This window comes from Camelus dromedarius, chromosome 36 (assembly GCF_036321535.1).
Source record: "Camelus dromedarius isolate mCamDro1 chromosome 36, mCamDro1.pat, whole genome shotgun sequence".
Lineage (NCBI taxonomy): Eukaryota > Metazoa > Chordata > Mammalia > Artiodactyla > Camelidae > Camelus > Camelus dromedarius.
In genome coordinates this window covers 6,609,073-6,636,263 of record NC_087471.1, presented here as the reverse complement: position 1 = coordinate 6,636,263, position 27,191 = coordinate 6,609,073, and the positions used below count along the sequence as shown (strand labels likewise).

At 38.6% G+C, this 27,191-nt stretch overlaps 1 protein-coding gene across 1 annotated transcript in view; it reads right to left on the bottom strand.

The window, feature by feature from the left end:
- Positions 1 to 1,444: 1,444 nt before the first annotated feature.
- ADAM28 (ADAM metallopeptidase domain 28) overlaps positions 1,445 to 27,191 on the bottom strand; it is a 35,642-nt gene continuing 9,895 nt past the window's right edge. The window contains exons 7-22 of the mRNA XM_064482544.1: positions 25,253 to 25,324; positions 24,281 to 24,352; positions 19,466 to 19,635; positions 16,863 to 16,947; positions 15,334 to 15,464; positions 13,861 to 14,038; positions 12,323 to 12,412; positions 8,935 to 9,130; positions 6,923 to 7,025; positions 5,277 to 5,436; positions 4,505 to 4,585; positions 4,085 to 4,169; positions 3,605 to 3,713; positions 2,621 to 2,699; positions 1,785 to 1,854; positions 1,445 to 1,512 (exon numbers count right to left, since the gene is read on the bottom strand). Coding sequence (XP_064338614.1) covers positions 1,445 to 1,512; positions 1,785 to 1,854; positions 2,621 to 2,699; positions 3,605 to 3,713; positions 4,085 to 4,169; positions 4,505 to 4,585; positions 5,277 to 5,436; positions 6,923 to 7,025; positions 8,935 to 9,130; positions 12,323 to 12,412; positions 13,861 to 14,038; positions 15,334 to 15,464; positions 16,863 to 16,947; positions 19,466 to 19,635; positions 24,281 to 24,352; positions 25,253 to 25,324 — 1,749 coding nt within the window. The remainder of the gene's footprint in view (positions 1,513 to 1,784; positions 1,855 to 2,620; positions 2,700 to 3,604; positions 3,714 to 4,084; positions 4,170 to 4,504; positions 4,586 to 5,276; positions 5,437 to 6,922; positions 7,026 to 8,934; positions 9,131 to 12,322; positions 12,413 to 13,860; positions 14,039 to 15,333; positions 15,465 to 16,862; positions 16,948 to 19,465; positions 19,636 to 24,280; positions 24,353 to 25,252; positions 25,325 to 27,191) is intronic.

The window sequence follows — 27,191 nt, the reverse complement described above, 5'->3', positions numbered from 1 at the left end:
GTCCAGTCTTCTGAGCTGATCATCCTCCCACCAATCCTTGCTCAGCTGTTACTTCAGGCTTTTGGACTGAAGCCCTAGAAAAGACAAAATTCTTGAATAATGAACTTTCCCCAAAATATAAATATTCTATCACTTTGAACTATTAAGCAATTAAAATAAATTCTCTGTAGTCATACTTTCTATTTTATAGATTAGTTGATACATCCCAGTGAAGGAGTGGAAACATGGGAGGGCAAGGAAGAAGGAGAGAAAAACATCCCACTGGGATCCAAATCTCATCTGGCCACTTATGTAGGGGGGAGGTGAGGAGACTATGCGATGCCTAGCGGTCTTCCTGTGGGACATTTTCTCCGCCTCACTGCCCCCGGGTAATACCGCTGAGAAGATGAAGACTATTGGAGTCATCATCGCTTTCTAGCTAAGACATTCGCAACGCTGTGCGTTTCCCATGTTAGCTATACTGTTTCCTTATTTAATTCCTCCCTGACCTCCTCTTCATTTATTTTAAAATCTACCCAACTTTCAGGGTCCAGGACAAATTCCGACTACTTAGTCAAATGATCTTTCTCCTACTTTCACCACTCCGACCACATTCATTCTCCCCTCACCATATGCTTCTCAGTGGTAACCCCTGTGCTGGCACAAATAATATACGAGTTGAGCACTCCATATATACATGACTTGTTTTCCCACCACCAATGTAAACATTCTTGAAAAAAATGACCGTACGTGTTAGTCCTTTCTCCTTCACTCACAGTAGAGTTACCAGGGATGAGGGAAGATGCTCAGGAAACACCGGAGTGAGTGACACTACCTTTTATTTGACAAGTGCCTGGCTTTTATTCCGGGTTTGCCTTTATGTGGTCTGTTTTTCAGACCCTGCCTCCTACAGAAAACAATGGCTCCTATAGGCCTTGTTCCATCTATAATAAATATAATTTATAATACGATTTTATATCCTCCCAAATAAGCACCTAGAAACTATATTTTGAAGGAGACAGTTTAGCTCCTACAGCAGAAGTGTGTCATTTCTTAACAATAAAACAGTAGAACTATTTTTAACAATAAAAAACTAATACCCATGCTAATTTATAGACAGTTGAGTGGGCCTTTCTCAGATATTCCCGAGGGCTATGACAGCTCAGGTTAGCTTAGCACATCCTGAAAGGGAACCCATGGATTTGAAGACACTATTCACATGGGGCACAAGAGACATTAAAAAAATTGCCAGTGACCATCTGATACTTACAAGGAAAGAGGATGATACAGATGTAGGAATCGGCGGTGGTGGGAAATCTGGCTTTGTATTTAGCTAGTAAGAAGATTAAAAAGTAATTAAGAAGTGAATCCTTGAAAATGGGTGTGCTTAGTGGAAAGGTGTGCTGACATCATTTTCAGAAATGGAGAACTAGGAATCGTCTAAACCTGTTAAATTTAATTGCTTTCATTTAGGGGAGCCCATAAGTTCAGAAACAGGCTCAATGCCTACAGACAGGCGATGAAGGTGGCACTCTACGGAGCAGACCAGCACTCTTCTATAACCAGTTATCAGCTTTCCAGACCCGGTAACTCAGGGTGATAGGTTCAATTTAGGAGTATAACAGACGGGCAGACGCACACTTTGTATTTTCAAAAAACTTCTGCAGAAGAATCTGTATTTTATATGAAATTCACACAGATCTCAACATTCTTCTGAAGAGATAACTGGGCATTGTGGGTTAACGTCTTGCACTAGCATTTCCTTGAGGTTAGCCTGGAAGGGATATTTAAGAGAACTTGCTCACTCACAAAAGAAGCTGGCAGCTCACTGCCCTCTACTGGCAGATCAGGTGCCTGACGCTTCACCGGATTCATCTAAAAAGAAAAAATTATATTTAAAAATGGGATTATATGGAATCGTGCGTGTGGAACATCTGAAAATTGTAAAGCACTGTCGAATTGAGAGATTCTTTCATTCAATAAAAATGAATAAATTTTAAAAAATGAAATGATCAGTTTCCTAATTTTAGCTTCCAAGTAAGAAGCCCCTTCTGATTAATGAGATCAGAAGTAAAATGGCACTAAGAGACTGGAGGGAACATCACAGTGGTCCCGCTGCTGCACTCTGCTGTGTCCAGAGCTATTAGAGGCAGATAAGTTTCCGTCCAAAACATTATTACCAATGTCATTATCATTAAACAACTTCTAACATTTCTAAACTTGCAGGACACAACTAGGGAACTAAGGGTTATACATATTGTGCGTATTGTCATACAAAAATACATATGGTTGTCATTATTGGGACATTTACAGAAGGAACGAGGAATCAAGGTAGAATCAGAGAGCACATGCTCGAGAGAGATCTAGCGTCTGCCTTCCTCCTTCCCTTTATTCTCTTTGCATTTTTGAGACCCCCAGCAAAGTAGCCTCTGTGTTTTAGGGTGATTCTCTTGTATTTAACAAAAGGCAAAGGTGGACTCTCTGCACGTGGAGTTACAGAACCCAGAGTCCTTGCAACACACTAGTCAGGTGGATTTGTAAAACACTGCTGAGTAGAAAAGACAGATGGGCGGTAAGGACGAGAGGGGGAGAAAATCACAAACTGGGGGCCGTTGTGAACACAGTGCCAACAGTGGTTCACCTCTTGTGGCTGACCAGCCTTCACTGCCTGTGGTTTCTTCCTCTGTTTGCGTGGCCCAGTGCCCCCAGCAGACCGTGACCTGCGTGTGAAAGTGCATCATGTAAACTGACTTAGCAGTTCCTTCACTGTGAGGGGGAAATTCAGGAGAGATCTTCTGCCCATTGTGACATCCTTGGTAACTGACCAGACCGTTGTCTGCTAGGACAGTCTTCAGGTTTCCTTGTCCTGTAATTCAGAATCACCACCACTGATTTTCTTTTTGACTCTCTCCAGAGCTCTAATTCCCAGTAACAGTGCTGTTGAATCCAGCTTTTATATAAATTATGCCATTTAATTAAAGATTTACTTTATTTATAAAGTATTTATTAAAAGCCCATTCTGGGTGAATAAGTCAGTCTTTAAAAAAACACTAGAAGGATATCGTAGTGTTAAGATTATGGTTGAAACACTGCCTGATCTAGCTGCAACTCCAGATTTCCATTCTTTACTTTGTAAGACTTTTAACACACTTGTTCACCTCCCTGAGCTTGTTTCCACATCAGTAAAAATGTGAAGTGCCTGACTTTGCGGGATTATAGTAAGGATTAATATTTAACACCTTTTCATCTATAAAATGGAAACAATAGTTACCATCATTTCCTTGTGAAGATTTAGGTAATGCATATAAAAGGACTAAGCATAGAGCTTGTCATAAAGATAGTGATCAACAAATTTTAGATATTGTATTTGTATAATGAGCATAAAAATCTTTAATAATAAATTATTCTTATTAATTATAAACATTGATTAGAGAAGAAAAAAAAACACGTGAAGGATTTCTCAGTAAAAGGAATACCCAGCCTCTGGTCCAAGAAAAATGTATCTGTACTTATTTCAGCGTATTTAAAGTAAATTGCAATTAAATTTGATAATTTGGGTCATATCCTTACATTTAAAATGAATTAGAGGCCAAAGGGGGGTCCCCGAAGCAAGAAAAAAACCTGCCTCTGGACTTTGTTCTGCTTTCCTCTGGTGCTCTGATGCCGCATTACTATGGCAACCACCACAAATATGACAGCCACGGGGAACAGCACCCCAACCACAACAGAGAAGTCTGCAACAAAGAGAACACGGGCCTCGTGAGACTATGAGAAGTTCACAAATACGCATCTCACTGGCCCTTATTTCTTTATTGTCACAAATTCCATCCACTCTTTCCACAGGACATGCATTCCTGGCAAAATCTCTCATAGCCAGTAAAATGAAAACACATTTTTATCATGATTATTGTAATATTTAGATAGAGGAAATCAAGAAGAAATCTGTATAAAACATTTTCCACGAGGCAGGGAAAGCATCATACTACTGAGAGTTCTCAGACGGGATGAGGTTTGTAATAGTTGGAAAATGAAGGACCGGGAGGTTCAGAGAACAGGAAGTAAGGAGGATGGCAGAGGAGGAGGTTAGACATGCAGTGGTACCTACTGAAGACCAGCCTGGCAGAGGAGCCATCGCAGTCTGGTGGCATCCATCCTTCTTGACACTGACACTGGAGCTCGTGGTCACACACCTAGAGGAGCAGTGATTCTGTTAGTTTTCTCATTGGACTGATTATTCACCCAAAGGGCCTATTCATCCATAATTAAGTCCAGTCTGAAAAAAAAAAAAAGAACAACCCCTGCTCTGTAGCCATTCAACCATCTCCCTCACATAAGAATCAGTAATAGGAATTCCAGTACTACATCCTTTGAGGGAGTTTTTTGTTGAACCAAACTGCTGACAGGTTAGATAAACCTAAGAATGGTAACCAGTCAGTGCTGAAACGTTACCTGAACATCGTCAGAACTGCCTGACCTAAAATGACATAAGCTACAGCAAGCCTGGGGACATGTGGTCAAAACTCACAGCGTGTCCTTTGCACTTCCAGGAGCAATTGGCCGATTTGTAAGCTCTTTCCACATCCACACATTCTGCATTAATGCAAACCTGAAGGTGATGTGAAAAACACAAAGTTGACGCTCATGTTCAGTGGTTTCAGCTCTGCATACTGTCAGCTCTTTGGGGTTTAGTCTTGTGTTTTTAGCCACTGTTATTATCAGACTTATCTTTTTGTTGGGAAAATCAGTGTTCTTTCGAAAATAGGAAGATGGAATCTAGATAATTTTTATAATAAAATATTTAGGAAGCCCTCTTTAAAGAAGATTTCCTTACTCCACATCATTCCTCATGGGTCTTCCCTTAAACCACCTCTTTAGTCCAACACTTAAGACTGCAGTTTAGCACTGAGCTAAGCACTGCACATGACATAAGGCACCCATTCCAAACAAAAATATTGTAGGAAATGTGTTAATATCACATCATCTCCAAAATTAAAATAATTACCACTTATGTAAAAATATAGGATTGTTATTATTCTCTTTATTATTATTACTGAGAACCTACCAATTTGGGGGCTATAAAATTTACTCGAGTTTAACAATCTAGTGCTAAACACATAATAGCTACTTATTAAATAATATTGAGGGAAGCATGCAGGCACGAATGCATGAATGGCATAAACATTGCTTTGAAAACTGTGCTCCGGGTAACACAAAGAGGCTTTGAGAAGCAAACAAACAAAACAAACAAACGAAAAACAAAAATAATATTTTGAGTAAAAGCCACAATTTCAACTTACCTTGTTATCCCCACACTTGGTTCCCTTGGCTACCATGCCTAATTCTTGATTGATGTCTTCAGAATCAAATGTTTTACATGTCTTGAAAGTTATTATATCTCCTTTCCAGAACATACTATCTGACCCACCTTGACAGAACAACTTCCCACACATGGCATCCCTGAGGAAAACCCAAAATTTGCTGCAGTTATAATACCAGGATCCAAACTGCAGTTTTGTACAAATGTAAATCAGCTCCCTGACTATCAATATTGAACCAATGATATTTTTCCATAGTGCAGAAACTCCTAGTTCTCCTTTATAACAACATCTCCCTTAGGCTTCAGTAATAGAACCGTTGAAGATTATTAGCAAGGCACACTGTCGCTCAAAAAAATCCTGCATTTCCCAGATTCCCTAATTTTGGCAATTACCTAAATTCTTGCCAATGGGAAAGAAGTAGAAACTTAACTGTAGATTCTTGAAGTTGGTCTTATGTGAGGGTGTATGTCTTCTCCTCAATTTTTTTTCTCCTTTTTGCTTATTGGAATGCAATGATTGGGGCAGGAGAAGCCATCGTGGACCAAGAGAAACATTTGGGAGAGGCGGTCATGTGCATGATGGAGCAAGGAGATACAAGGAGGAAGGATTTCTAACATCATGGAGGGCACCTAGGAAGTCTGTTTCTATCTTGTTTCAGGTAAGGTTGCTTATTTATTGTAATGAATTGTGGGAGAACAATTCTCTCAACTATAGTTGCGTCAGTATAAGGCTGAGCCTTGGCTGACATTCCAAGGTGTCACGTGGGGTTACTGAGAGAACTGTCTCCCTGCAAGTTCAGGTGAAACTGCTCAGCCCTCACTAAAGCCTTATGTCCAAAATATAGGGTTTTTTTTTTTTTTTTGGTAGTATCTATCATCTAGAAAAATTAGTGTTTTTTAATAGAAAAACTGAAAAATCTGATCTTTTTCATTCAACCTCTTATTAGACATTAGTTTGTCTGCATATAATTTGGACCAGGCACAAAGTTTAATCTATTATAATTTGAATGTTAAAAGTCATCTTAAAATTGCAGAATCAAAAAATATAGAAAAACTAGAGTTCATCACTCACGATATTCTAGAATTTTTTCAGGATATCAATACAAAGGGTCAAACCAAATCTTTAGGTGAACTGTCAGTCTTTCCTCTGACTGTATTTCTTCTTTATGTAATGCCATGCAAGTTTAAAAAAAACCTGTACAGTCGCCATATTGCTTATTCCTCTGAGTAGATACATATTTCTATGCTAGAGTCATAATGAAAGACACTAAATGGAAAAGCATCTAAAGTAGACTGGAGAATCCATGAACACATTTCCAACCAGGCCCATTCCACTGTTGCATGGTCCATCGCAAACATTCATTCTTTTAAACAACAGTTGTACTTGGTGTCATCTGAAGCATCCATCATGAGGGCCTGGAAAAAAGGGATCATGTCCTCCCTATCTGTCTTTTTAACTCACTGTCTAGCCAAAATATAGCACATAATAGTCACTCAATGAATGTTTGCCAAATGAATGATGTCCAAATTGACTTTCTCTTTAAATGAGATAAATGAGAATGTGTGGCTGGAAGTGAGAAACTCCCCTGGTCTAAGAGATAGGGAGATTCAAACAAGGCCACTTACTTCGCTTTGCAGGGAAGGTGAGTGTTGTTCACTCTTCGGCAGTACCCGTACTTTGACCCGCCTTCATTCGTTCTGAAACATGACTTATCTGCAACCTGGGTTCCTGGGACAAGGCATGGTCAGTAGGAACATATTGGAAAAGAAAAAAGTAGTTGAATGCTGCCAAGGATTCATGAAATATAAAACTAGAATGAGGAATATGATTTTAGTATAATCCCATTGACCATTCTCAGGAATATAGGCTGCAATAATTTGACATTAAGAGAGATGACTGGAATCAAACTGATCTTTTAAATAGCATATTTTTGAATAATGGCTAGCTAAATATTTGGAAACATCCAGATGGTTTGCTGCAGGTTAAAAATCCATCTAAATATGAAGACTTAGCTGGAAGAGCCACAGTTACTGTGTTAACAACCCACAGGGAGATACTGGAACGCTGTCCTGCTGGAGTGCGCTGCCGTCACACGTACACGCTGTGCTGAGTCAGACTTCTGCTCTGCCAGGCACAGTGGTGAGCACTGCGTGTTTCATTTCTCGTGGAGCCTTCCTCGGATCCATGAGATGAGCAACAGAACACAGTGGTGAAGTGCTCAGGCGTTAAGAGCTCTGTGATCTTGGGCAAGTGCCTTAACCCCTTGATTTGCTCCGTGTAAAATGAGGATTACATAACAGTACCCCCCATGGGGTTGTTACGCGGATTAAATGAGTTAATATGTGTGAGCCACTGAGAACAGTGCTGGGTCAACAGTACATGTAATAACCATTCTTATTAGCATTCCCATTTTATCAATAAAGAAGTGGAGGATGATTTGATTAAAGTTACAGAAAGAGAGATGGAAAAACCAGACTTCACACCCAGCTTGATCCATCTAAGGCCTCTGCTCCTTCTCTGTGCAGGGATGCCTCCCCTTAAAGCTCAATAAGCAAGACCAGGAAAATATGAATCCAGCCTTTGAAACAATAACAGTGAAGTTAAAAGCAATCAAAAACCTATGAAATATTATTTGTATGTGGAATCCAAAAAAAAAGGGGGGGGACACAAATGAACTTGTTTACAAAACAGAAACAGATTCACAGATATAGAAGACAAACTTACTGATTAGCGGGGGCAAAGGGGATAGGAAGAAGGGATACATTGGGAGATTGAGATTTGCAGATAATAATTACTATAAATGGATAAAAAAAGTTTATACTGTATAGCACAGTATCTTGTAGTAACCTATAATGATAAAGAACACGATTATATGCATGAGTGAAACTTCATGCTGTACACCAGAAATTGACACAACATTGTAAACTGAATATACTTCAATGAAAAAATAAAATTAATACTCTTCCCTCCCCCCCAAAAACCTATGAGGATTCTTAAGTTATGCTTTTATTTTTTATTTCTTGTTTTATGGGGTAATCAGAGAATATGACTTCTAAAATTCTGATGTTCTGGAGAAAATGAACATTTAAGAACTTTCACTTTTCCTCACCGCTCCTCTGTATTCCCAGAGTCCTCTTTTTCTTTTCTCTCCTTTTCCTTACTCTCTGCCTACCTCCCAACGTTCTTGCTACCCCTACACACACACACACACACACACAAACATACAAACACACAATTCCAAGGGTTTCATTAACTGAGAAGGATTTTGGTTAGGGTTGCCAGATAAAGTACAGGACACCCAGTTACATTTAAATTTCATATAAACAAAGACTTTTTCTTAGTGTATCTCTAACTCAAATATTTCATGAGATGTACTGATACTAAAAAAAAAAAAATTGTTAATCTGAAATTCAAATTTAACCAGGCCATCTTTAGTTTCATTTGCTAAATCTAGCAACACCAAAGTTGACTACTTATGCAAGATTTTAAGCAGTGGCACAATCTCTAAGTTGAAAGAATGGGCCAGAACGCTACTTTGGCCATGATTAAACTCTGCCACCTGGAAGAATATGATTTTCCTCTGCATGCGCATAGAGAGAGGCAGGAATGCCAGCCACGATGCGGTTTGTCCTCCTACCTGGTCCCCACAGGTCCGTGCACTGCTCTTGCAGAGTGGGGCACATCCCCAACAAGCAGTAGCCCTTCCCATTTTGGCAAGGGAAGCCATTCACTTGGAATCGATCATCAGGGCAAAGACCAGTGTTGCCGACACACATTTCGGGCAGGTCACACTCATCTTTTGCTGGTCTGCAGACCGCACCAGCCTTTTTAAACTGTAGGGAAGTAAAAATGGAGAAAAGGCTTTTTTCCACCTGTCCTACCCTAAAAGCTCAAATTGACACCAATAGCATTTTCCCTATGGCCTTTTTTTTTTTTTTTGGCAAGGTAGTTAGAGGCATCATTCTATTTCCATTTACATTTGCACTGTGTAAGCTAAAACTGTCTCCCATTATATTACTTCCTTTGACTTTGGCCAATGCCCTGAGTCGTGAAGGAATCAATATTTCTGAATATGTAGAGCAAACACTATAGAAATAACAACAAAAAATACAGCAGAAAAACCAAGCAATATCTTAGATGCACAGAAGGAAGTTATTTCTCCCTTTGTTGAATACAGCTTTGTCAAGTTTTTCAAGGAGATTTAAATCTGCAGCTTCAGAGATTTCCTGAAGTGTATCTCCCATAGTAAGGAAGGTAAGTTTGTTTACAAGCCCAGATCAGCATGCTCGGAGGCTTTCCCAGGCATCACGTTTCCTAATCCTTAATTCCTTTTATTGTATATTCAGATATTCCTTTTCAGCTCACTGCTTCCTATGGAATGATTTATCATGAGGGAGAGAGACATAAATATTCATTTGACATGTTAATGCCGTTGCAGCCTGTTACTGCAAATCTTGTTCTTATTTCCTCAGAGAAACCTTCGTAAAACAAAGTCTGCCATTCATGCAAATCTGAAGAGGCCCATGTGGATACCGGAAGCATTCTCTTCCCTAGCTGAAGTGAGCAGGCATGTTCTCATACCATCCAAGGACTTTCAGTATCTTTACACTGGTGTCAGAATAAAACCCAAATTTTCATTGAAGAATATGAAACCATCCAAATTCAGGCCGCCCTGCTCCAGTCAGACTAGCTTTTTTACCAGGTGTCACACAAACCATGCTTATACTTTCTTTTCTTTATCCTTTCTCTCAGCCTCCTCATTTGGAATATTTTTCCCTTTCTATGTAACTAAAATCTACTCATTCCTTTCCAGACTAATTGAAAGCCTCATTTTCCATGAACACTTCTCTGACTTCTTCAATGCCCATCGCTGCTCCTCTTTTCTATGTGTGGTGAGAAAGGGGCCCTGAGCTGGGATCTGAAAGACACAGGTTTGAATCTTGGCTCTGCCAGTAGCTAGACGTGTATCCTTAGCAGATGGCTTCAATCTGCCTGAAAATCCATTCCCAATCTAGTATGAACTTTACAAGGTCCTTTTGAAAGCTATATGAAAAATATATGTAGGAAGTATCACCCAAAGGCCATATGTCATTCTAATATCTACCTGGGCATTTAATCATGCACTATATTTTCATCTGTTTCAGGTATGTATATCACTGGGGTCAAATACTACTTTTTTTAAAAAATCACCTATAATCTCTAACAAATAGGACTTAATAAACACCTGTTGAATACTACTTAAGTTCTCAAATTTTCTTCCTTTTGGCCTCCTTTATTTCTTTCCTCTCCCTCCAACATTAAAAAACAACAACAACAACAAAAAAAGTGCACCTGTCCTAAATCCTACCTATAACTTGGTATGCCATCTACATATTTCTTTTACAAATAATTACTGAGCATTTTAAATGGATGCAATTCTATTAGGCGAGCATGAATCAGACACCAGACTTTAGGAGTCAGTCTAATTAAGAAGACATAAACAAAGAATCGTAATACAGAATTCTCCGTAACACAGAATATAAAATGCTAAACTTGAAGAGAAAGTCAAAAAAGCCCTACAGAGACAATGACATAGCATCCTCACCTTAGGTCTTTTTTTCCTCTGAGATTTTCACTGTGAACTGACTTCAAAGGTTGAAGATAGAGGAGTCCCCCCACATTATTCTAAAAAAGCCTTTTCCACTAAACCATTATTAAATTGTGAAATAAAATCCATATTTTATGGCAAGACAAGAAAATTAAAACATAAAAAGTTATCTCTGCCCTTTGGCCTCCTCTCTCCCCTCTACTGCGCGTTGTGTCCTCGCATCAACTGAACTTCCCCTATCAGCAGAAATACCTGGTGAACCGTGAAGAGCAACCTTTTCCGAGCATCAGTAAGAAACTCCTTAAAGATAACATTCCTGCGTGACCTTGTAAGGGACCACGGTGATGCTTAGATCTGGATTTTCGTAAAGTCATTAATATGCCATTTAATGCAGAGCCCTCTGCCTCCCAAAAGCTTACGTAACTGTGCTTTGATCTCTAATGGACGCAACAGTTCTCAGAGCTTTTGAGATGTTCTTCCTGGGTTATAATCCTCCATTTGGCGCAAATAAAATTTTCCATCTCTTTCTTAGATTGACTGATTAATTTTGTGGACAAAAGGAATATGTAAGCAATTCTCGTATTTGGTCCAAAAAAGCCAGGTAGCATTAGAAGCAGCAGCAGGTAGGAATGTAATCGGGAAGAACAGATGTATCGATCCCTTCCTTTAGCTCTAACCCTGCGCCGCTTCCTGTGCTCAGTCACTTAGTCACTCTGGTTCTGCGTCCTTTGTAAAAGGATGTTGCCTAGAGCCTGAAAGACACGGGACAGCCCGTGCTCAAGACTCTGGCCTTTAAGGGTGTAAGACTTTTCCATTCACATAGAGATAAAAAGTTGCAAAACAGAGAATAACGTTTGTCTTGTTGGAGGTTTACAGGACCTGCAACAGCAAAGGATTCTGACACCCAGAAGTTTGCAACTAACCACCCTTATATCACCCCTCCTTCTAGTATAAAAGGAGCCTGAATTGACTTGGAGAAGATGGTTCTCCAGGACACAGTCTGTCATCTTCTCAGTCCGCTGGCTTTCCGAATAAAGTCGTTTTTCCTTGTCCCCTTAACTCGTCTCCTGATTTATAGGCCTGTCTTGCAGTGAGCAGAACAAGTCTGGACTGCCTAACAGTAGTAACCAGCGCTGGCTTTTGGAACATCGTTTTTGGAGTTTACCATTTAATGGCTCTACTACTTTGCACATTTTCTGTACTGAGACTCTGCTCCCTCAAGAGCAAAATCAAATAATATCAACCTTAAAGGACTGTTGGAGGATTAAATAGCCTTGTTTGCAAAGCACTCAGTGAGGACTTGATAAATGGGAGGTAACATTATCTTATAGACAGAAAAATGTTACTTTGCCTATTTCATTTAACATAATCCCTAAGATTTTAATACAGAACAAAGAGTAAGCATAATTATTAAGATAGAATAAAATAATAATCTTACATGGCATTTTTCACAGCATTCTCCTATTGCACATTCAAAACTTGCTTTGATTTTACATGTTTTAGGGTCACAGCAAATGTTGGTACATTCCTAAGAAAGATCAGAAACAAATGCAACGGCCAGATTACCTTTTGGTCTCATTTCAGTGAAATTCACAATATAATTTACTCATCACAGAGACCTTATTTTGATACAGTCTGAAAATGATTTTCAGGGAAAAAAAAAAACGTAACATTAGCAATGTTGACATTTTGCAGCAACTGGTGGTTTGTTGTTTATCTGAATTCTACTTACATCTTTTTTTAAATTTAAATATGTTTTCCAGTTCCTTTAATATCCCATAATAATACTGAAGATGAAAAGGGAGTTTTTTAAAAAATAAAATTCATCTAAATAGTTAAAGAACATAATTAGCTCAGCTCATCAATTTTGTATTTATCCAGAAGTAAATTTAGTCTTAAGAACATGTAATGAAAATCTAAAAATATAGTTTTTTGTTCAAGTTTGACATTTAATTCAAACTCTCTGTGAATCAGTATACTTCGTCTGGTTCTCCCTGCCTTGTTTCCGAGAAATGGGGTGCCTGCACGAGGCACCAGGGAAATGCCTACTTCAGAAACTTCTCCCTGTAGCTGCGAGATTCCCCAAGAGGAGCGATGTATTTAGAATTACACATACCCAGGGTTAAAACTCTTGCCCTTATTTCAAACAAAGCCATCATCTAGGAAAGACTCCTTTTTCTCATAGAAGGAATAAATGCATAATCCTATTTTGAAGTTACTGAAAAGGCGATCCCCTGAGGGCTTGGTGTGTTATTCACATTAGATGTTAATAACATGGGGGCAAAGGTCCCATGCAGAACCCTGGTTGCCCCGTCAGGAGGGTGAGATCAAGCCAGGCACTTCTAATGGAAACAACTCCTGAGGCCCAAAGCAGTAAGAGAGGACCAATCCCAGGGCGGGGTGGCTCTAGGATTACTGAAACACACACCCTGAACCCAGGTCTTGGCTCCTCCATTTACCAGCTCGGTGACCCTGGGCAAGCCATTTATGCTCTCTAAGCTATCACCGTGCTGGGCCTGACTGCTCTGTGAGTCTTAGGCACGTGAGAAACATGAAGTATTCCTGCTAGAAAAGGAGGGATGAGGACACGAAGCCCAAGCGAATGAGTGGAACTTAAAAAACAGGCGATGGAGAAGGAACCCTGAGACAGAAATCAGGAAGGCCTTAAGCAATGCAGAGGTTTTTGTCAGAAAGGCTGGCTTGACGTGGGTCTACAAACACCTACACAATTTTAAAGAAGCAGGCAGTTTTTTAGTGAATCCCACATCCTTTGATAGTTTATCTCTTAGTAATTGAAAAACAAACTAGATCATTTTTTTAATTTAAAAAATTCGGCAGTGAGGAGGTAATTAGGTTTCTCACCCTCTTTATTTTAATGGAGGTACTGAGGATTGAACCCAGGATCTCATGTATGCTCTTCCATTGACCTTTACCCTCCCCTCAAACTAGATCATTTTAGAAAGAACTCGGTGGTACCTCGGGAGTCCCACAGTCACATTCTTCTCCCGTCTCTAACAGCTGGTTCCCACAAACCGGGAGAGATATGATATTCCTAGGCAACGGAGCATTAAAGAGGCAATTTGATAATTTATCTTCAAAGAACTTTTCATAGCTGGCTCGGCTGCAGGAGCTGAAGTCCGAAGGGATGTAGAAGCTGTGAGGATAAGGAAAGAAAAAACAGACTACCATCATGCTGGGGATGCAGGTAGGGAGAAATACCAGACACTAGGTGTGATACACTCAAAACCTGACCCAAAGGATCCAATTAAATCTACTCATCAACTGCTAAATCATGAGTTCCTTTTTCATGCCTGAATTAGTCCCCCTGGGTGGATATAAACACTTCTGGCTTAATGAGCAAGTATGGTCATATCTCAAAATAGCACATCTAGGTTTAATAAAATAAAAACATAACAATAATAACAAGGACACAAATGAGCTACTTATTATTTATAACTAAGATGACTGATTTCTTGAATGACTGTCCTTTGGATTACCACATTCTGTTGATTATGATTTTGTAGTTGGCTTTCCTTTGATAACTATGTAAGTTTAAAAAGCTAAAGATCTAATCTGTTCTTAGAAACAATAATTAGTACATATATGCAAGCTAAAAGAAGTGCAATATACTGTATATATGTATTTACATGCAATATAATGTGCAAAATAAAATAAAAATCCTTCTAATTTATCTAGGTAATCCTATTCAGCCTAGGTCATTTTGGAGGTGCAGTCCTAAAGGCAGTAAAAATCATATTTATCTACACGTGTAAGAATTCACTTTCCCTCAGAGGGATTTGTATTGACAGACTCTCGGTTCCAAATAAAGATGAGATTTGAAAACACAATGATATCTGGGAGGGATGACAGAAGATGCGTAACTGGCATGCAGCCGTATCCTCCTCTGTGGAAGGGCTTGGGAGACTAACCCGAGCTTGAGTCAGCTGGGAGAGGGAACTACGAAAGAGAAGTGAACATATAAAAGGGATTGTGGGGTTTTTAAATATAAAATTCCAGGGCAATTTCGCCTAAGGCAAGGCAGGAATGTGTAATCCCTTTTCAAAGATTCTTCATCTTCCTGTGAGAACATTCTTCTTTAATCAGATTTTTCTCCTAGAACTTTGCCCCAACCACCACCCAAGCTGAATTCCCTGAAAATTTAATAGATGCTAATGATTTTCTGACACTAGGTCTCGGGGAGACAAGATGAGGATACAATGGCATGTCTCCCCAGTAGCAGAGACAGTATGTTTAAATGAGGTCTCAGTTGATGAAAAACATTACAGAGAGATGAGATACAAGGTAGCTTTGTATAGATACACATCCGTGATGATGTGCTATTGAGTAATTTGAAAGTGTGAACCTGTTGGCTGAAGAAAACATAAAAGAGGAGCATTGCCCTGATGAACCCAGAGTGGGGATAAACAGCATCTTCCCAGAAACGCTCACCTTAGGGCTCTGTCCATCACACAGTTTGTAGACGGGCACTTACACAACTTGGAGTTATGAAACATGCCAAAGTTATGACCCATTTCATGGGCCATGGTCCCTGCCACTCTAAGCACGTTGTCACTATGGTCCTGAGGAAGAGAACAGGGAGACAGAGCCTCTGGTTTGCAAACTGAATTATCACTTGGGCTGTAATCAAGTACTTTTTAAATATATTTTTATTGAAGTACAGTCAGTTTACAATGTTGTGTCAGTTTCCGGCGTACAACACAATGCTTCAGTCATACATGAATATACATATATTCATTTTCATAAATTGAGAGTTCAATTTATCCCTTTCTACCCCCTTTCCCCCTGGTAACCATAAGTTTGTTTTCTATGTCTGTGAGTCTGTTTCTGTTTTGTAAATAAGTTTTTTTTTTTTTTAGATTCCACATATGAGTGATACTCCATTGTGTGTAATGCCTCTTTTGTCAAAGATTAACTGCATAAAGTTTGTGGGTTTATTTCCGGACTCTCTATTCTGTTCCATTGATCCATATGTCTGTTTTTGTATCACTATCATGCTGTTTTGATTACTGTAGCTCTGTAGTATTGTCTGAAGTCAAGGAGGCAAGAACATACAATGGAATAAAGACAGTCTCTTTAGCAAATGGTGTTGGGAAAACTGGACAGCTGCATGTAAATCAATGAAGTTAGAACACTCCCTCAACACATACACAAAAATAAACTCAAAATGGCAAGACTTAAACATAAGACAAGACAGAAATAGTCATCTTCTGATGAAAAATGGAAAGAAGTCACTGACAGTAGACCTGTATTACAAGAAATATTAAACAAAAATTCTTCAGGAAGAAAGAAAAATTATGCCAGATAGAAACTTTTATCTCTGCAAAGAAATGAAGAATGTTAGGAATGCAGACAAAGTAAGCAACAGGAAAGATTAGACAAACGTAAAACTATTTTTTTCTCATCTTAAATTGCATTGAAAGATGACTTCTAAAGAAAAATTAATAACAATGCAGTTTATATTTATAGCGTATATGAAGTTAAACATCTGATAAAAACAGCACAAAGGATGGAAGGGAGTAATGAGAGATATGCCCTTGTAACGTCCTTACACTACACGTGAAGCAGCTTAATACTATTTCAAGGCAAAACAGACAAGCAGAGATGTATAATAAACCCCAGGGCACCATTAAAATTAAACATCAATAAAAAGCAAATAATAGAGATAAATTATTTTTAAAATTACTCAATGCTAATGAAGGCAGAAAAAAATAGAATAAATGGCATAGGACATACCTAGCAAGAGGAAAGATTTTAGTCCAAAAAAACCCAATAATTACATTACATATAAATTATTTAAATATACCAAATAAAAGACAGAAATTGTCGAATTAGATAAAAAGTAAAAGCCAGGTAGACACTGTCTAGCAGGAAGGAGGAAAACTCCATGATCTTCTCAACAGATTCAGCAAAACAGCATTTGACAGACTTGAACTGCAGAACCAACAGTTTAAACAAACCTGAATGATGCCGACAGAATGATAAGGAGAGCACATTGTAGACATGAAAGCAAGGCCCACAGTCGTTCCAGAAAATCCTGTTGCCCTGGAAAAAAAGAAAGAAATGGATACAACATATGATTCTAAGTACACTTTCTGTAGACAATTCCTCCAGAACCCTGATTAGTAGAGAAACTCACTTTGTGAATCATCACTCTTAAGTATTTCCCTCAGTTTTTGAGTTTGCATGAGGCTTTTTTTTTATATGTACGATGGTTGTCATACTACCCAAATCCAAGCCTCTGGATGTAATCACTTTTAATAGTTTATATCTCTCATTCATTATTACTGTATTTTTCATTGTGGAATTCATCCCTTGTTGGGAAATAAAGAGGGATTTTTATTTGTTCTAATAGATGTTTTGCTTTATATATGTATTTTTTTTCTTTTAATATTAGTATTATCATATATTCTTTGGTTTAATTATTTCCCTCACATATTTTTGTATGTTTTCATTTGTTTCCTTTTAGCACTGCTTTAGCTGTAGCTGGATTTGGAGTTTGGAGTTTGGGCGCCTTTGTGTTTGAAGCGTTTACGCAATTGAAATATTCATCCTGTTGAAGAGGGATTTGAGCCACTTGTAATTTATTGACATAGATGGTATGTTTGGCCTTTAGTCATTTTAATCTCTTTTTTTGATTTTGTTTCATTCTGTTTTTCTTTCAACTGGTAATGACTCCACGTGTCTCTTGTTATTATGACTTTGCCATCTGTTCAAGACCCTGGTCCTGGTTTCGCTCTAGAAATTCACAAGGCATACATCATTCAAAAAATTCCCTTAGGAGATGCATTCACATAAAAAGTTGAACCTGTATTTTCCCACTTATCAACATCAAGAATGGAGGGGATTCATTTTTCCATCACACGTGTGGAAGCTAGAGAATCTCCTCTCACTTTCCATTCCCTATGGAGTTTTCAATATCTGTTATTTTGAAATGATACTTTGTATTATACATGGTGCTTTAAAGATCTAAGGCATTTACATTCTCTTTTAAAATTACATTGTAAAACTACTTATATTTAAGTCTGCATTTTTGTGGATTTAATTTACTATCAGCTCTTTTATAAAAAATAAAATCTTCCCCTATTATGGAGTCAACTATATTTGGACTCAAAGGTTCATACCTGGTTATGCCTAGGTATAGGTATATTTTGTTAATTTGTTGGGTAAATAGTAAGGCTTTCAATTTACATGTGAAAGGACAATTATTTCCTCCTATCATATTCTGGTCCATTCAAGAAATCTACTTTTGATGTTGTATGACCATTTTTTATCTATACATCTATCAACTTGGCTATGATTTGTATCTCTCTACCCTATTACTTGACAATATGACATTCTCCTACAATTTGAGCTTGGTCCTGGAACGAGTCTGGTAAGAGTTGAATTCCCTTACTACTTATTATCTGTGAGATCCTGGAAAATCACCAAACCTCTCCAAAAACTGAGCTCTGTCCCATGGTGGGCCCTTGAACCTGTAACTCATCTTTTCACATTAAAGAACTGTGGCACCTGCCCTTCAAGGGAAACCCCATGAGCCAGCCTTGCCGGCTTCCTCGCCTGTGTACTACCTTCCCTAAAACTGGACAGGTCTATCTATGACTTTCTCTTCAACAGAATACGCCAAAAGTGACATGTGTGATTTCTAAGACTGAGTCATAAAAAGACTTGAAGCTTTGTCCTGAGCCTCTTAGAATGCTTCTTTTGGAGAAAGCCAGCTCCTTGCAAGATGTCCAGAAACCTGAGACTTCCATGTTGAAGGAAGTCCAAGTGAGCCACATGAAAAGCTGTATGTACAAAGAGATGACCAGCTAGCACCAGGCAAGGCACTAGACATATAAATGAAGAAGACTTACTTTACGTCAGGAGGTTGTAGGCTGATGTGTTACGCAGTAATAGATAACCAGCACAGAATATTAATTAATTCGGCCAGGACCCAGTCCACTTATTTCCCATGACATCCACTATTTTTTCAGGAAGTGAAACTCAAGTGATTTTAAGTCATTCTTTGCTGCAACGTAAGTCCAGCTGCAAACTATCCAGCAGAATTTTTTCAAGGCCTGTACTCAGCAGTCTTGTGTAATTTATAGCTGTTAAATTGATTTCCTATGGTTTTTTTTTAAAATTAGTCACTAATCAGCCATTTCAGCAGGATGGTAGAAGTATGGGATTAGGATATAATGTTCAATTTTCCTTCTATCCTAGAAATTTGTCCTGACTGGTGGGTAAGGTGAACCAGTTCTCTTAAAACAATGAATCTAAATCTCTTTTGCCATTATGTAAACCTGTCTTTCCTCAGTGTTAGATTCAGTCAAAACAAACAAGCTTCTTATGAATCATTGCTAAATTATTAGCTTCTCCATAAAAGAGAGAGAAAAAAACCCAAATACTGGGAACAGAGTAAGAGTATGGTCAACGCAACATCCAAATGAATACGTTCTAAAATTTTAATGCCGTGTGTGTAAACAACTTCCTCTTACCCTATAGCCTGAGATAGCACTTGCTTTGAAAAATCTCTGTGCTAAATATCATAGAATGTGCAAAGGGGAAAATCGATACATACGTGATTAGCTGAGCAACATCGTGACGCTGCCTTTTTAGGAGGACGGAACCCCTCCAGTTAGAAAAATAGTCCAAGGTCAAGCTTACATTTGGGGTTACCGGTATCTTATCCCCATCATTCCAGATTTCCATCCCAATTAAGGTCACGTGAGTATTGAGCTTTTTATAAAGCTGTTGAAAGAGAATAAATGGCAAAGCAACAACTCATAATGGAGCTATTATTTTTTAATGTTTTCAAGGTACTTTAGATTTTTCAAACTTCTTTACAACGGCACTGTGAAAACCTTTCCAAAAGTACTTGTGGAATGGGAGTTACCATCTTTTCTGGCAGACGTTAGCATCCCCACTTGCAGAGAAGGCAGACATTCTTAGATACTTCAGGCCTATAAACTCCCTTTTTTTTTTTTTTTGAACAAAAGTCCTATTAAAATGAACTTCTGGGGGGAGAGTATAGCTCAAGTGGTGGAGCGCATGCTTAGTATATACAAGGTCCTGGGTTCAATCCCCAGTACCTCCTCCAAAATTAAAATAAACCTAATTACCTCTCCCCACCAAAAAAATAAAAATAAAAATAAAAAAATAAAAAGATAAAAAAACAAACTTCTCCTTCTTGCAACCTCTAGAAATATTGTACGTATGTTTCTTCAAATGCTTGTAACTTTCTCAGAGTCATACTATTTCAGAATTAGCAAGCTTGACTCTGTGCTGGTTTGGGCACTAGAAAAGGAACACGCTTTGTGAAAAAGTCCTGCATATGTGAGTTACAATAAAGGCAGTGGTCCTCTAAGACTGGACTGAACCAAATAATCTACAATGCATATTGAATAGCCTTTAGACACAACGAATTAAGCTTATGAGACAATGCATTTACTCTAAAGATAAAAACTTATAGTTTTACAGTAGTTTATAAAACTGCATGGTGCTGGTCGAAGAGCACAAACTTCCAGTTACAAGATGCTGAAGTTCTGGGTATCTAATGTACAGCATGGTGATTATAGTTAATTACATTGTATTATATGCTTGAAAATTGCTGAGAGAGTAGATCTTTAATGTTTTCACCACAAAAAAGAAATGGTAATCATGTGTCGTGATGGAGGTGCTAGCCAACCCGTTAGGTTAGCTAACGTAATCATTTTGCAATGTATGTGCATCAAATCAACACACTGAACCCTCACATTTATACAGTGTAATAAGCCAATTATATCCCAGTGAAGCTGGGGGGAAAACTGCACAGTTACAGGCTTTCTCATGGGGCAACTCCCTGCTGAGAAACCTGAGGAGAGATTTTTTTCCCCCAGTAGTTTGGGAAACAATAAAAGCATTGAGGAATGCAATTATCACCAAAAGAGAAGTAAAAATCTAACCAGGTTCAAAACCTCTCCTTGTTTTTTTCCTCTCAACTTCCTCACTCCTTTGTTGCTTCATTTTACTCACCTGACAAAACTCCAGTCCTGGTTAAAACCACCTCTGCCTTCTGTCTCTCCTCCCCCAAGCCCCAGACACAGACACGGGAAACACACGATGCTGGCTGCTTTCTCTTAGAAGCCACGACTGCTAACCTCAAGTGGTCCTTACCATCCTCCAGCAAACCCGCCCCATTTCCAAAATCCATTCACTCTCACAGCCTCCTGCACATTTTTTTCATACTTCCTCCTCTTTCTCAAAAATTCTGACACTTTCTTGGAAACCCTCACTTTAAGAAGATGGCCCCTGCTTCCAAGTTCACTGAAGGTTATAGACTCAGCCGGAAGAGAACGTCCACAAGCTCCCACCCCGTCTACCCACCGGCCCAACACCTGTTCAAACAACCTGGGTTCCCCCTTCTTTCCTATATGAATGAACGGTCTGTGAGCCCAGGGCCAACTTCTCCCCTCATGCACGGGACCTGCTATTTCTCCCAGATCAAAGAGATTACTCCAGCAAGGCTTTCTATCTTCCTTGCATCATCAGGTTTAGCCTTCTGTGTGGTTAGCACGAAAAGGTTGACTCATCTTGGCAGGGGTGAATTTCTCTTTATGTCCTTCTTCCTCTGACTTAAGCCCCGTATCTTGGCTCCCATGTATAGCAAAACTTTTGGAGGGAAAAAATTTCTGTGTTTGCTGTCTCCAATTCTACTTCTCTCATTACTGGACTCCCTATTTACTGTTCCATGTCACAGAAACTTGCTTCATTCAGGTGATCAATAACTTCTATTTTAAAAAAAAAATTTGTATTGAAGTATAGTTGATATATACAATATTATATAAGTTGCAGGTGTACAAGTATATATACAATGATTCAGTTTTTAAAGGTTACACTCCATTTATAGTTATTATAGAATATAGGCTATATTCCCTGTGCTGTACAGTATATCCTTGTGGCTTATTTTATACATAATAGTTTGTACCTCTTAATCCCCTGCCCCTATAATAGAACCTCCATATTATTAAATCCAACGGCCAATTCCTGGTCCTCATGAGGTGGGAAGCCCCATAAAAAAAGACCAGCAGGACCTCCAGGCAGGGCCATTACTCTCCTGCTAGCACCATCCGGTTCCCTGGCCCAGGGGCATTATCTCGCTTTTTTCCTCTGAAATGGCTTACTTCTAGGAAAGTGGAACTTACCCCTAAGATTCTGTTGGTTCCCTGAGCTAACTCCTGATTGGCCCATTTCTACCACTCCTGATTGGTCCATTTCTACAAAGCTTGTTCCTAATTAGTCACTTTTGTTATACTTTATTTGCATATGATGTTACAAAATGTTGCAAAGTCTAGACTGGCAGCCTATAAAAGCCTGTGTAAACCAACAGACGGGGTCCAGAGCTTGGAGTGTTAACTCCTCTGGGCCCGCTGGCGTAATAAACCTGAGTTCTCCAACCCTCCAAGTGCTGCTTGGTCTCTCGCCCGGATCCAGGCTGCTGTCACAACTGAGCTGTAACACACTTTGCTGCAAAACTCAGAAGCATCTAGCATCATTGATCATTTCTTCCTTTGATAGATTTTTGTTTCAAGCAGCTTCTGAAACAGCATCTCTCCTAGTTTTCTTTCAACCTCACTGTCTCCTCTTGATCTCGTCTCCACTCTTACCTTTTCTCAAAGAAGTTATTCAAGGGTTTATCTTTGTGTCTTTTTTCAACTTATCTACACCGACTCCCTTGGATGGTCTTACACCAGGGTTGGCAACCTTTTTCTGTAAAGGTGCAGATACAAAATATTCTAGGCTTTGAAGCCATGTGGCCTTGGTTGCAATTACTCACCACCTCTGGCATTGTAGCAGGAAAGCAGCCATAGACAATGTAAACAAATGGGAATGACTGTGTTTAAATAAAGCTTTATTTTATAAAAATGCAACAGGCAAAAGTAGGTTCACAGGTGCCAGTTTGTTGACCGGTATCTTATGCCATCTATATGTACTGAAGATACAGATTTCTATCACCACCCAGACCTTACTCTGAACTCCAATCTTGTATATCCAGCATTTCCACCTAGAAATCTTTATACAGAGAGACAGGTCAAAGTTGATGTGTCCCAAATGGAAATCCTAAGCTTTCCTCTGATAGATTTCCATTATCCCCTACTATTGTTCCCTATTCTTGAAGTTGTCACTTGACTCCTCTCTTTTTCTTACATGTCTTATCTCCCACCCACCTCATAAACCCTGTCGACTCTATCCAGAGTTCAGCTCTTCTCAATAGGTTCCCCAACACTGCTTTATCTCAAGCTGCCATCATCTCCTGCCCTGAATTATGACACAATCTCCCTACTTGGTGTTCCCTATCTAAGCACCCGAAATATCTCAGTCTCTCGTCTCTCTTTTAATCCTGCTTTATTTTTCTTTATAGCACTTATCATCATCTTACATACTCGTTGACCTGTTTGTTTGCCTCCTTGAACAAGAATGTTAACTCCCTCCCAGGAGGAAAGAATAACTCCTTGAAAAATGGGATATTTGTCAGTTTTGTTTTGTTCCCTATTTTAGTTCTGTAATCTAGTACCTGGCACAAAGTAGGTGTTCTTGTGGCTCCTTAAGAGGAAGCAGCATAATTTTTGTGGTGAGATGAGCTATGACCTTGGTCATTAAATCCACCTTCATTTTCTTTCTATCCTTAGATGATTTGCAGGACCACGAGTGACTCAGCTATTTCAACTAAGTAGGCTAACTATACATTCAGCTTTCAGAAACTAAAAAGATTTCAACAGAAGGGATAAAAAAAATCACTTTTTAAAAGTTTTTGGATATTAGATGATAAAATCATGTTTAAAGGACAGAATCAACAATTATACAGTGGAAATGGGCTTTAAAATCTAACCATTCCAAGTTCAAATCTTACTGCTATAATTTCCTAACTTTCTGATTTTAGGGAAGTTACTTTGCTTCTCAGAAGATAATCCTTTAGCTAGAAATTAAGTTTAATAATATGGTAGGGTTGTCCAAGGATTAAATGAGATAATGGGATTGACTGTACCAGAGCTTGGCTTATTTTGTTTGTTGTTTGGTTGTCTTTTCTGTTTTCTTCCTTAGATTGGTTTTCTATGGAGATTTGTTTGTCAGCATTTTCTTACTGGGCTGTAGGAAAACAAAAACCACCGAAACAAAACCCCCTTCTATACCTTCATGGACCTGAGAATAGTATGGCAAGTAGGTAAGAAACATCTTTTTCATGTAATATTAATATTTAATTAAGTCACCAAAGTCGTGGTCACCCTTCAAGAGCCAGTCAGCAGTGTTAGCCTAAGGAGTAAGGGCTTTTCTTCCTGGCTTCATGAGCATCTGCAGAAACACCCAATGACACAGCCTAGAAAACTGTTAAAATTACACTTAATAAAGTATATCATACCATGTTGATGTAATTGACCATTTCAAGCACCCTCTTTCTTATTTTCTCTGGGTCTTCATTGTATCTTTTAAACTAAAAAACAGCCAAGACAAAATACAGACATTGAGAGAAATGAATATAATTGGAAGTTTAAAAAAAAACAGTTTCACTTTATTTTACTTGTTACTATAATTAATGGTCAGTTATAAAAGTTAGCATTTAAGCATTAGAAACAAAGTACTTCCGTGTCTCCCTAGCTAAATTAAAGCACTTTGGGAGAAGAGATGATGTTTCGTCCCCTGAAGGACCAGCCCAATGTAAAGCTCTAAGGAGTTGTTCCGGATGTATTTTCAATACCGTGGTTTCCTAAGCTAGGCAGAATTAGCGTGAGGAAGTTTATTCACGTAAAAAAAGTACAAACAGTAAATGAGTTTAGTATAATAAGAGAGCCAAAGCTTTAGGGTCTGAACTAACTTACTCATAATAACACAAAATTTTTCCTTTTGAGATCACTCGTGTGGATCTCAGGTTCAGAACAATCGATATATAAAAATGCATTCTCATAAAAGAAGATTAACAATGAATTTTACCCCCAAATTGCCTTTTTTGGAAGATTTTATTCATTACTCTTTTTTATTTACTACTCCCTGAGGAGCATAAACTTTAATTTATCAATGATTTAACTACTTAACAGAAGACAAAGTGACAAAGGAATTTAATTGGAAAATAAGCTTGAAGCTCTTAAAACAGTAAGAAAGGAGCATTATAGTGCAAAAAAACCAGTTTATGCATATCACATTACATGTACATTCCTTAAAAGGTGAAACCATGTCATTCTAATTATATGTCAAATTTCCTAGGTTTCAAAATAATTTACAAAAACAAATAGCTCATATTCAGGATTTTTAAAACCTTACCCATATATTTAATATCTCACATAATAAATTTATGTAGAAGAGCATTTTAAAAAACACATTTATTTGATATAATTACCTCACTATTATCCAAGACCAAATAATATTCTACATACTTCTTATGTTCCCGAGACTTCCGGTCTTTGGATTTCTGTAATAAACATAAAAAGGAAAATTACTAAGACAATATCTTTCTCTGCAAGAGTCATTCTTTAATTTGAAACATGTAATCTTGTAAGAGCTGGTTGATACCTGGGAATCATGGAAAACAACCCTACCATTTGACTCTAAATAACCAGCTAGACTCATCTATAGACAAGACTCAGTGATGACAGAGGTAGAAGAGACACTAGTGAGAGTCTAGTCTGGCCCCTTCATTTTACCAAAGAGTTTAAAGGATTACGCAAATAATCAATAAGAGTGCTAAAAATAAAGCCAAAGTCTTCAGATCTTTTGAAGAGTGGACTTTCTCCACTGTTGTGCCATGAAACAGACATGTTAACCTCCTAGGGTTTTGTTTTGTTTTGCTTGCCTTTTACTCCTATCCCAGTGAAGACCCCCTCCTTTAACAATGATGCACAGCCCAGAACCATGACACCTAGTCTGTTTCTTTTCTTCTCAGAGCTGGATCTCTTTCCCACATTCCAAGCTTTCCTATTTTCAGTCTCTTTCTTTCCACAAAATAAAACAAAACCAAAATACATGTTTCATAGTGTATTTGTTACTGACCTGTGGTCTTGGACTCTTTAATTAATAGAAATTGGTAAGAGGCCAGAGGAGAAATTCAGGCAAGACTTTACTGGGACTCATGTTGCAGCAGGAGGGAGTGAAAATGAGCAACAGGTTCCCTTGCTTGCTCCCCAAGAGGGGGAGGGGGCGAGCTGGTCTCTTAAATAGGATAAGGGTAGGGATGGACCCATGGGTCAGGCTAGATGGGTGGCTTAGGTGGTTGGCCCACCCACTTCAAGGTTCCATGTGCAGGGATCATGCCCAGTACTCTGCCTCTGTTCCCAAACACCTCAGAAGTGGCAGTTGAATTTTGGTCTTTTTGTATCTTATTGCTCATAATTTTCCCCAACAGGTATGCACACAGTCATTTTTAGTTCCTTATAGTTTCTTTGTATTCTGTTGCTCAAGGTGTAAGCACTGCAGCAAAGGGTCCCAGGTCCCAGCCTATTTCAGATTATCCCATTAAAAAGTATCAGATACATAATTTGTATCAAATAATAAAGCATCAAAGTTTATTATCTTGCATTTCTGGAAGTGTTTGGCTTTTAATAAGATTCCATTAACAAGAACCAATTACTAAAAGTAGACTTCTGGGTGTTGTCTAAATACACCCACCTTCCATGGGAGCAACATATTTATTAGCACTCACTGTGCACCAACAGTGCTCTGGGCACTAGGGGGATGGGGTGAAACAGACATGGTCCCTGTGCTTCAGATGTTCACAGTAGATAAACAAACATGGGTATATCAGATGATAAGTAGTGCTATTCTAGGGATTAAATGCAGAGGTGTGAAAATGAAGGCAGTGATGACAGAGATTTTTGTATATACTTTACAGTTTCAAACACAAGGTACAGTCAATTTTCTTCTATGACTGGAGGCTGAATTCCAGATATGAAAGAATATTCTATGTTCCTGTGGGCAAATCCTGTATTCACTTTGCTCACTGCAAAGATTAGTTGAATGAATTCATTCATGAAGGAAGCAGAATATTTTATCTCAAAGCAATAATAATGATTTACACCTGGGTGGTGTGTTGTAGCATCATGAAAGTTGTCTGCTTCTAGAGGGCCATGTTATATCTGTGCATCTTTTTAACTCTTGCACACGGTTGTCAATAATAGTTGATCCATACACACTTATTAAATAAATCATCAATGTGCAATAAGGTTTTCATGTCTCTGTAGTCTACTAGCTTGAACAATGACTGCAAAGTTTCAGTCAATTGTAGCTGCCAAGACTGGAACCCAGGGAAGACAGGACAGAATACATCAGAGCATTGCAGTTAA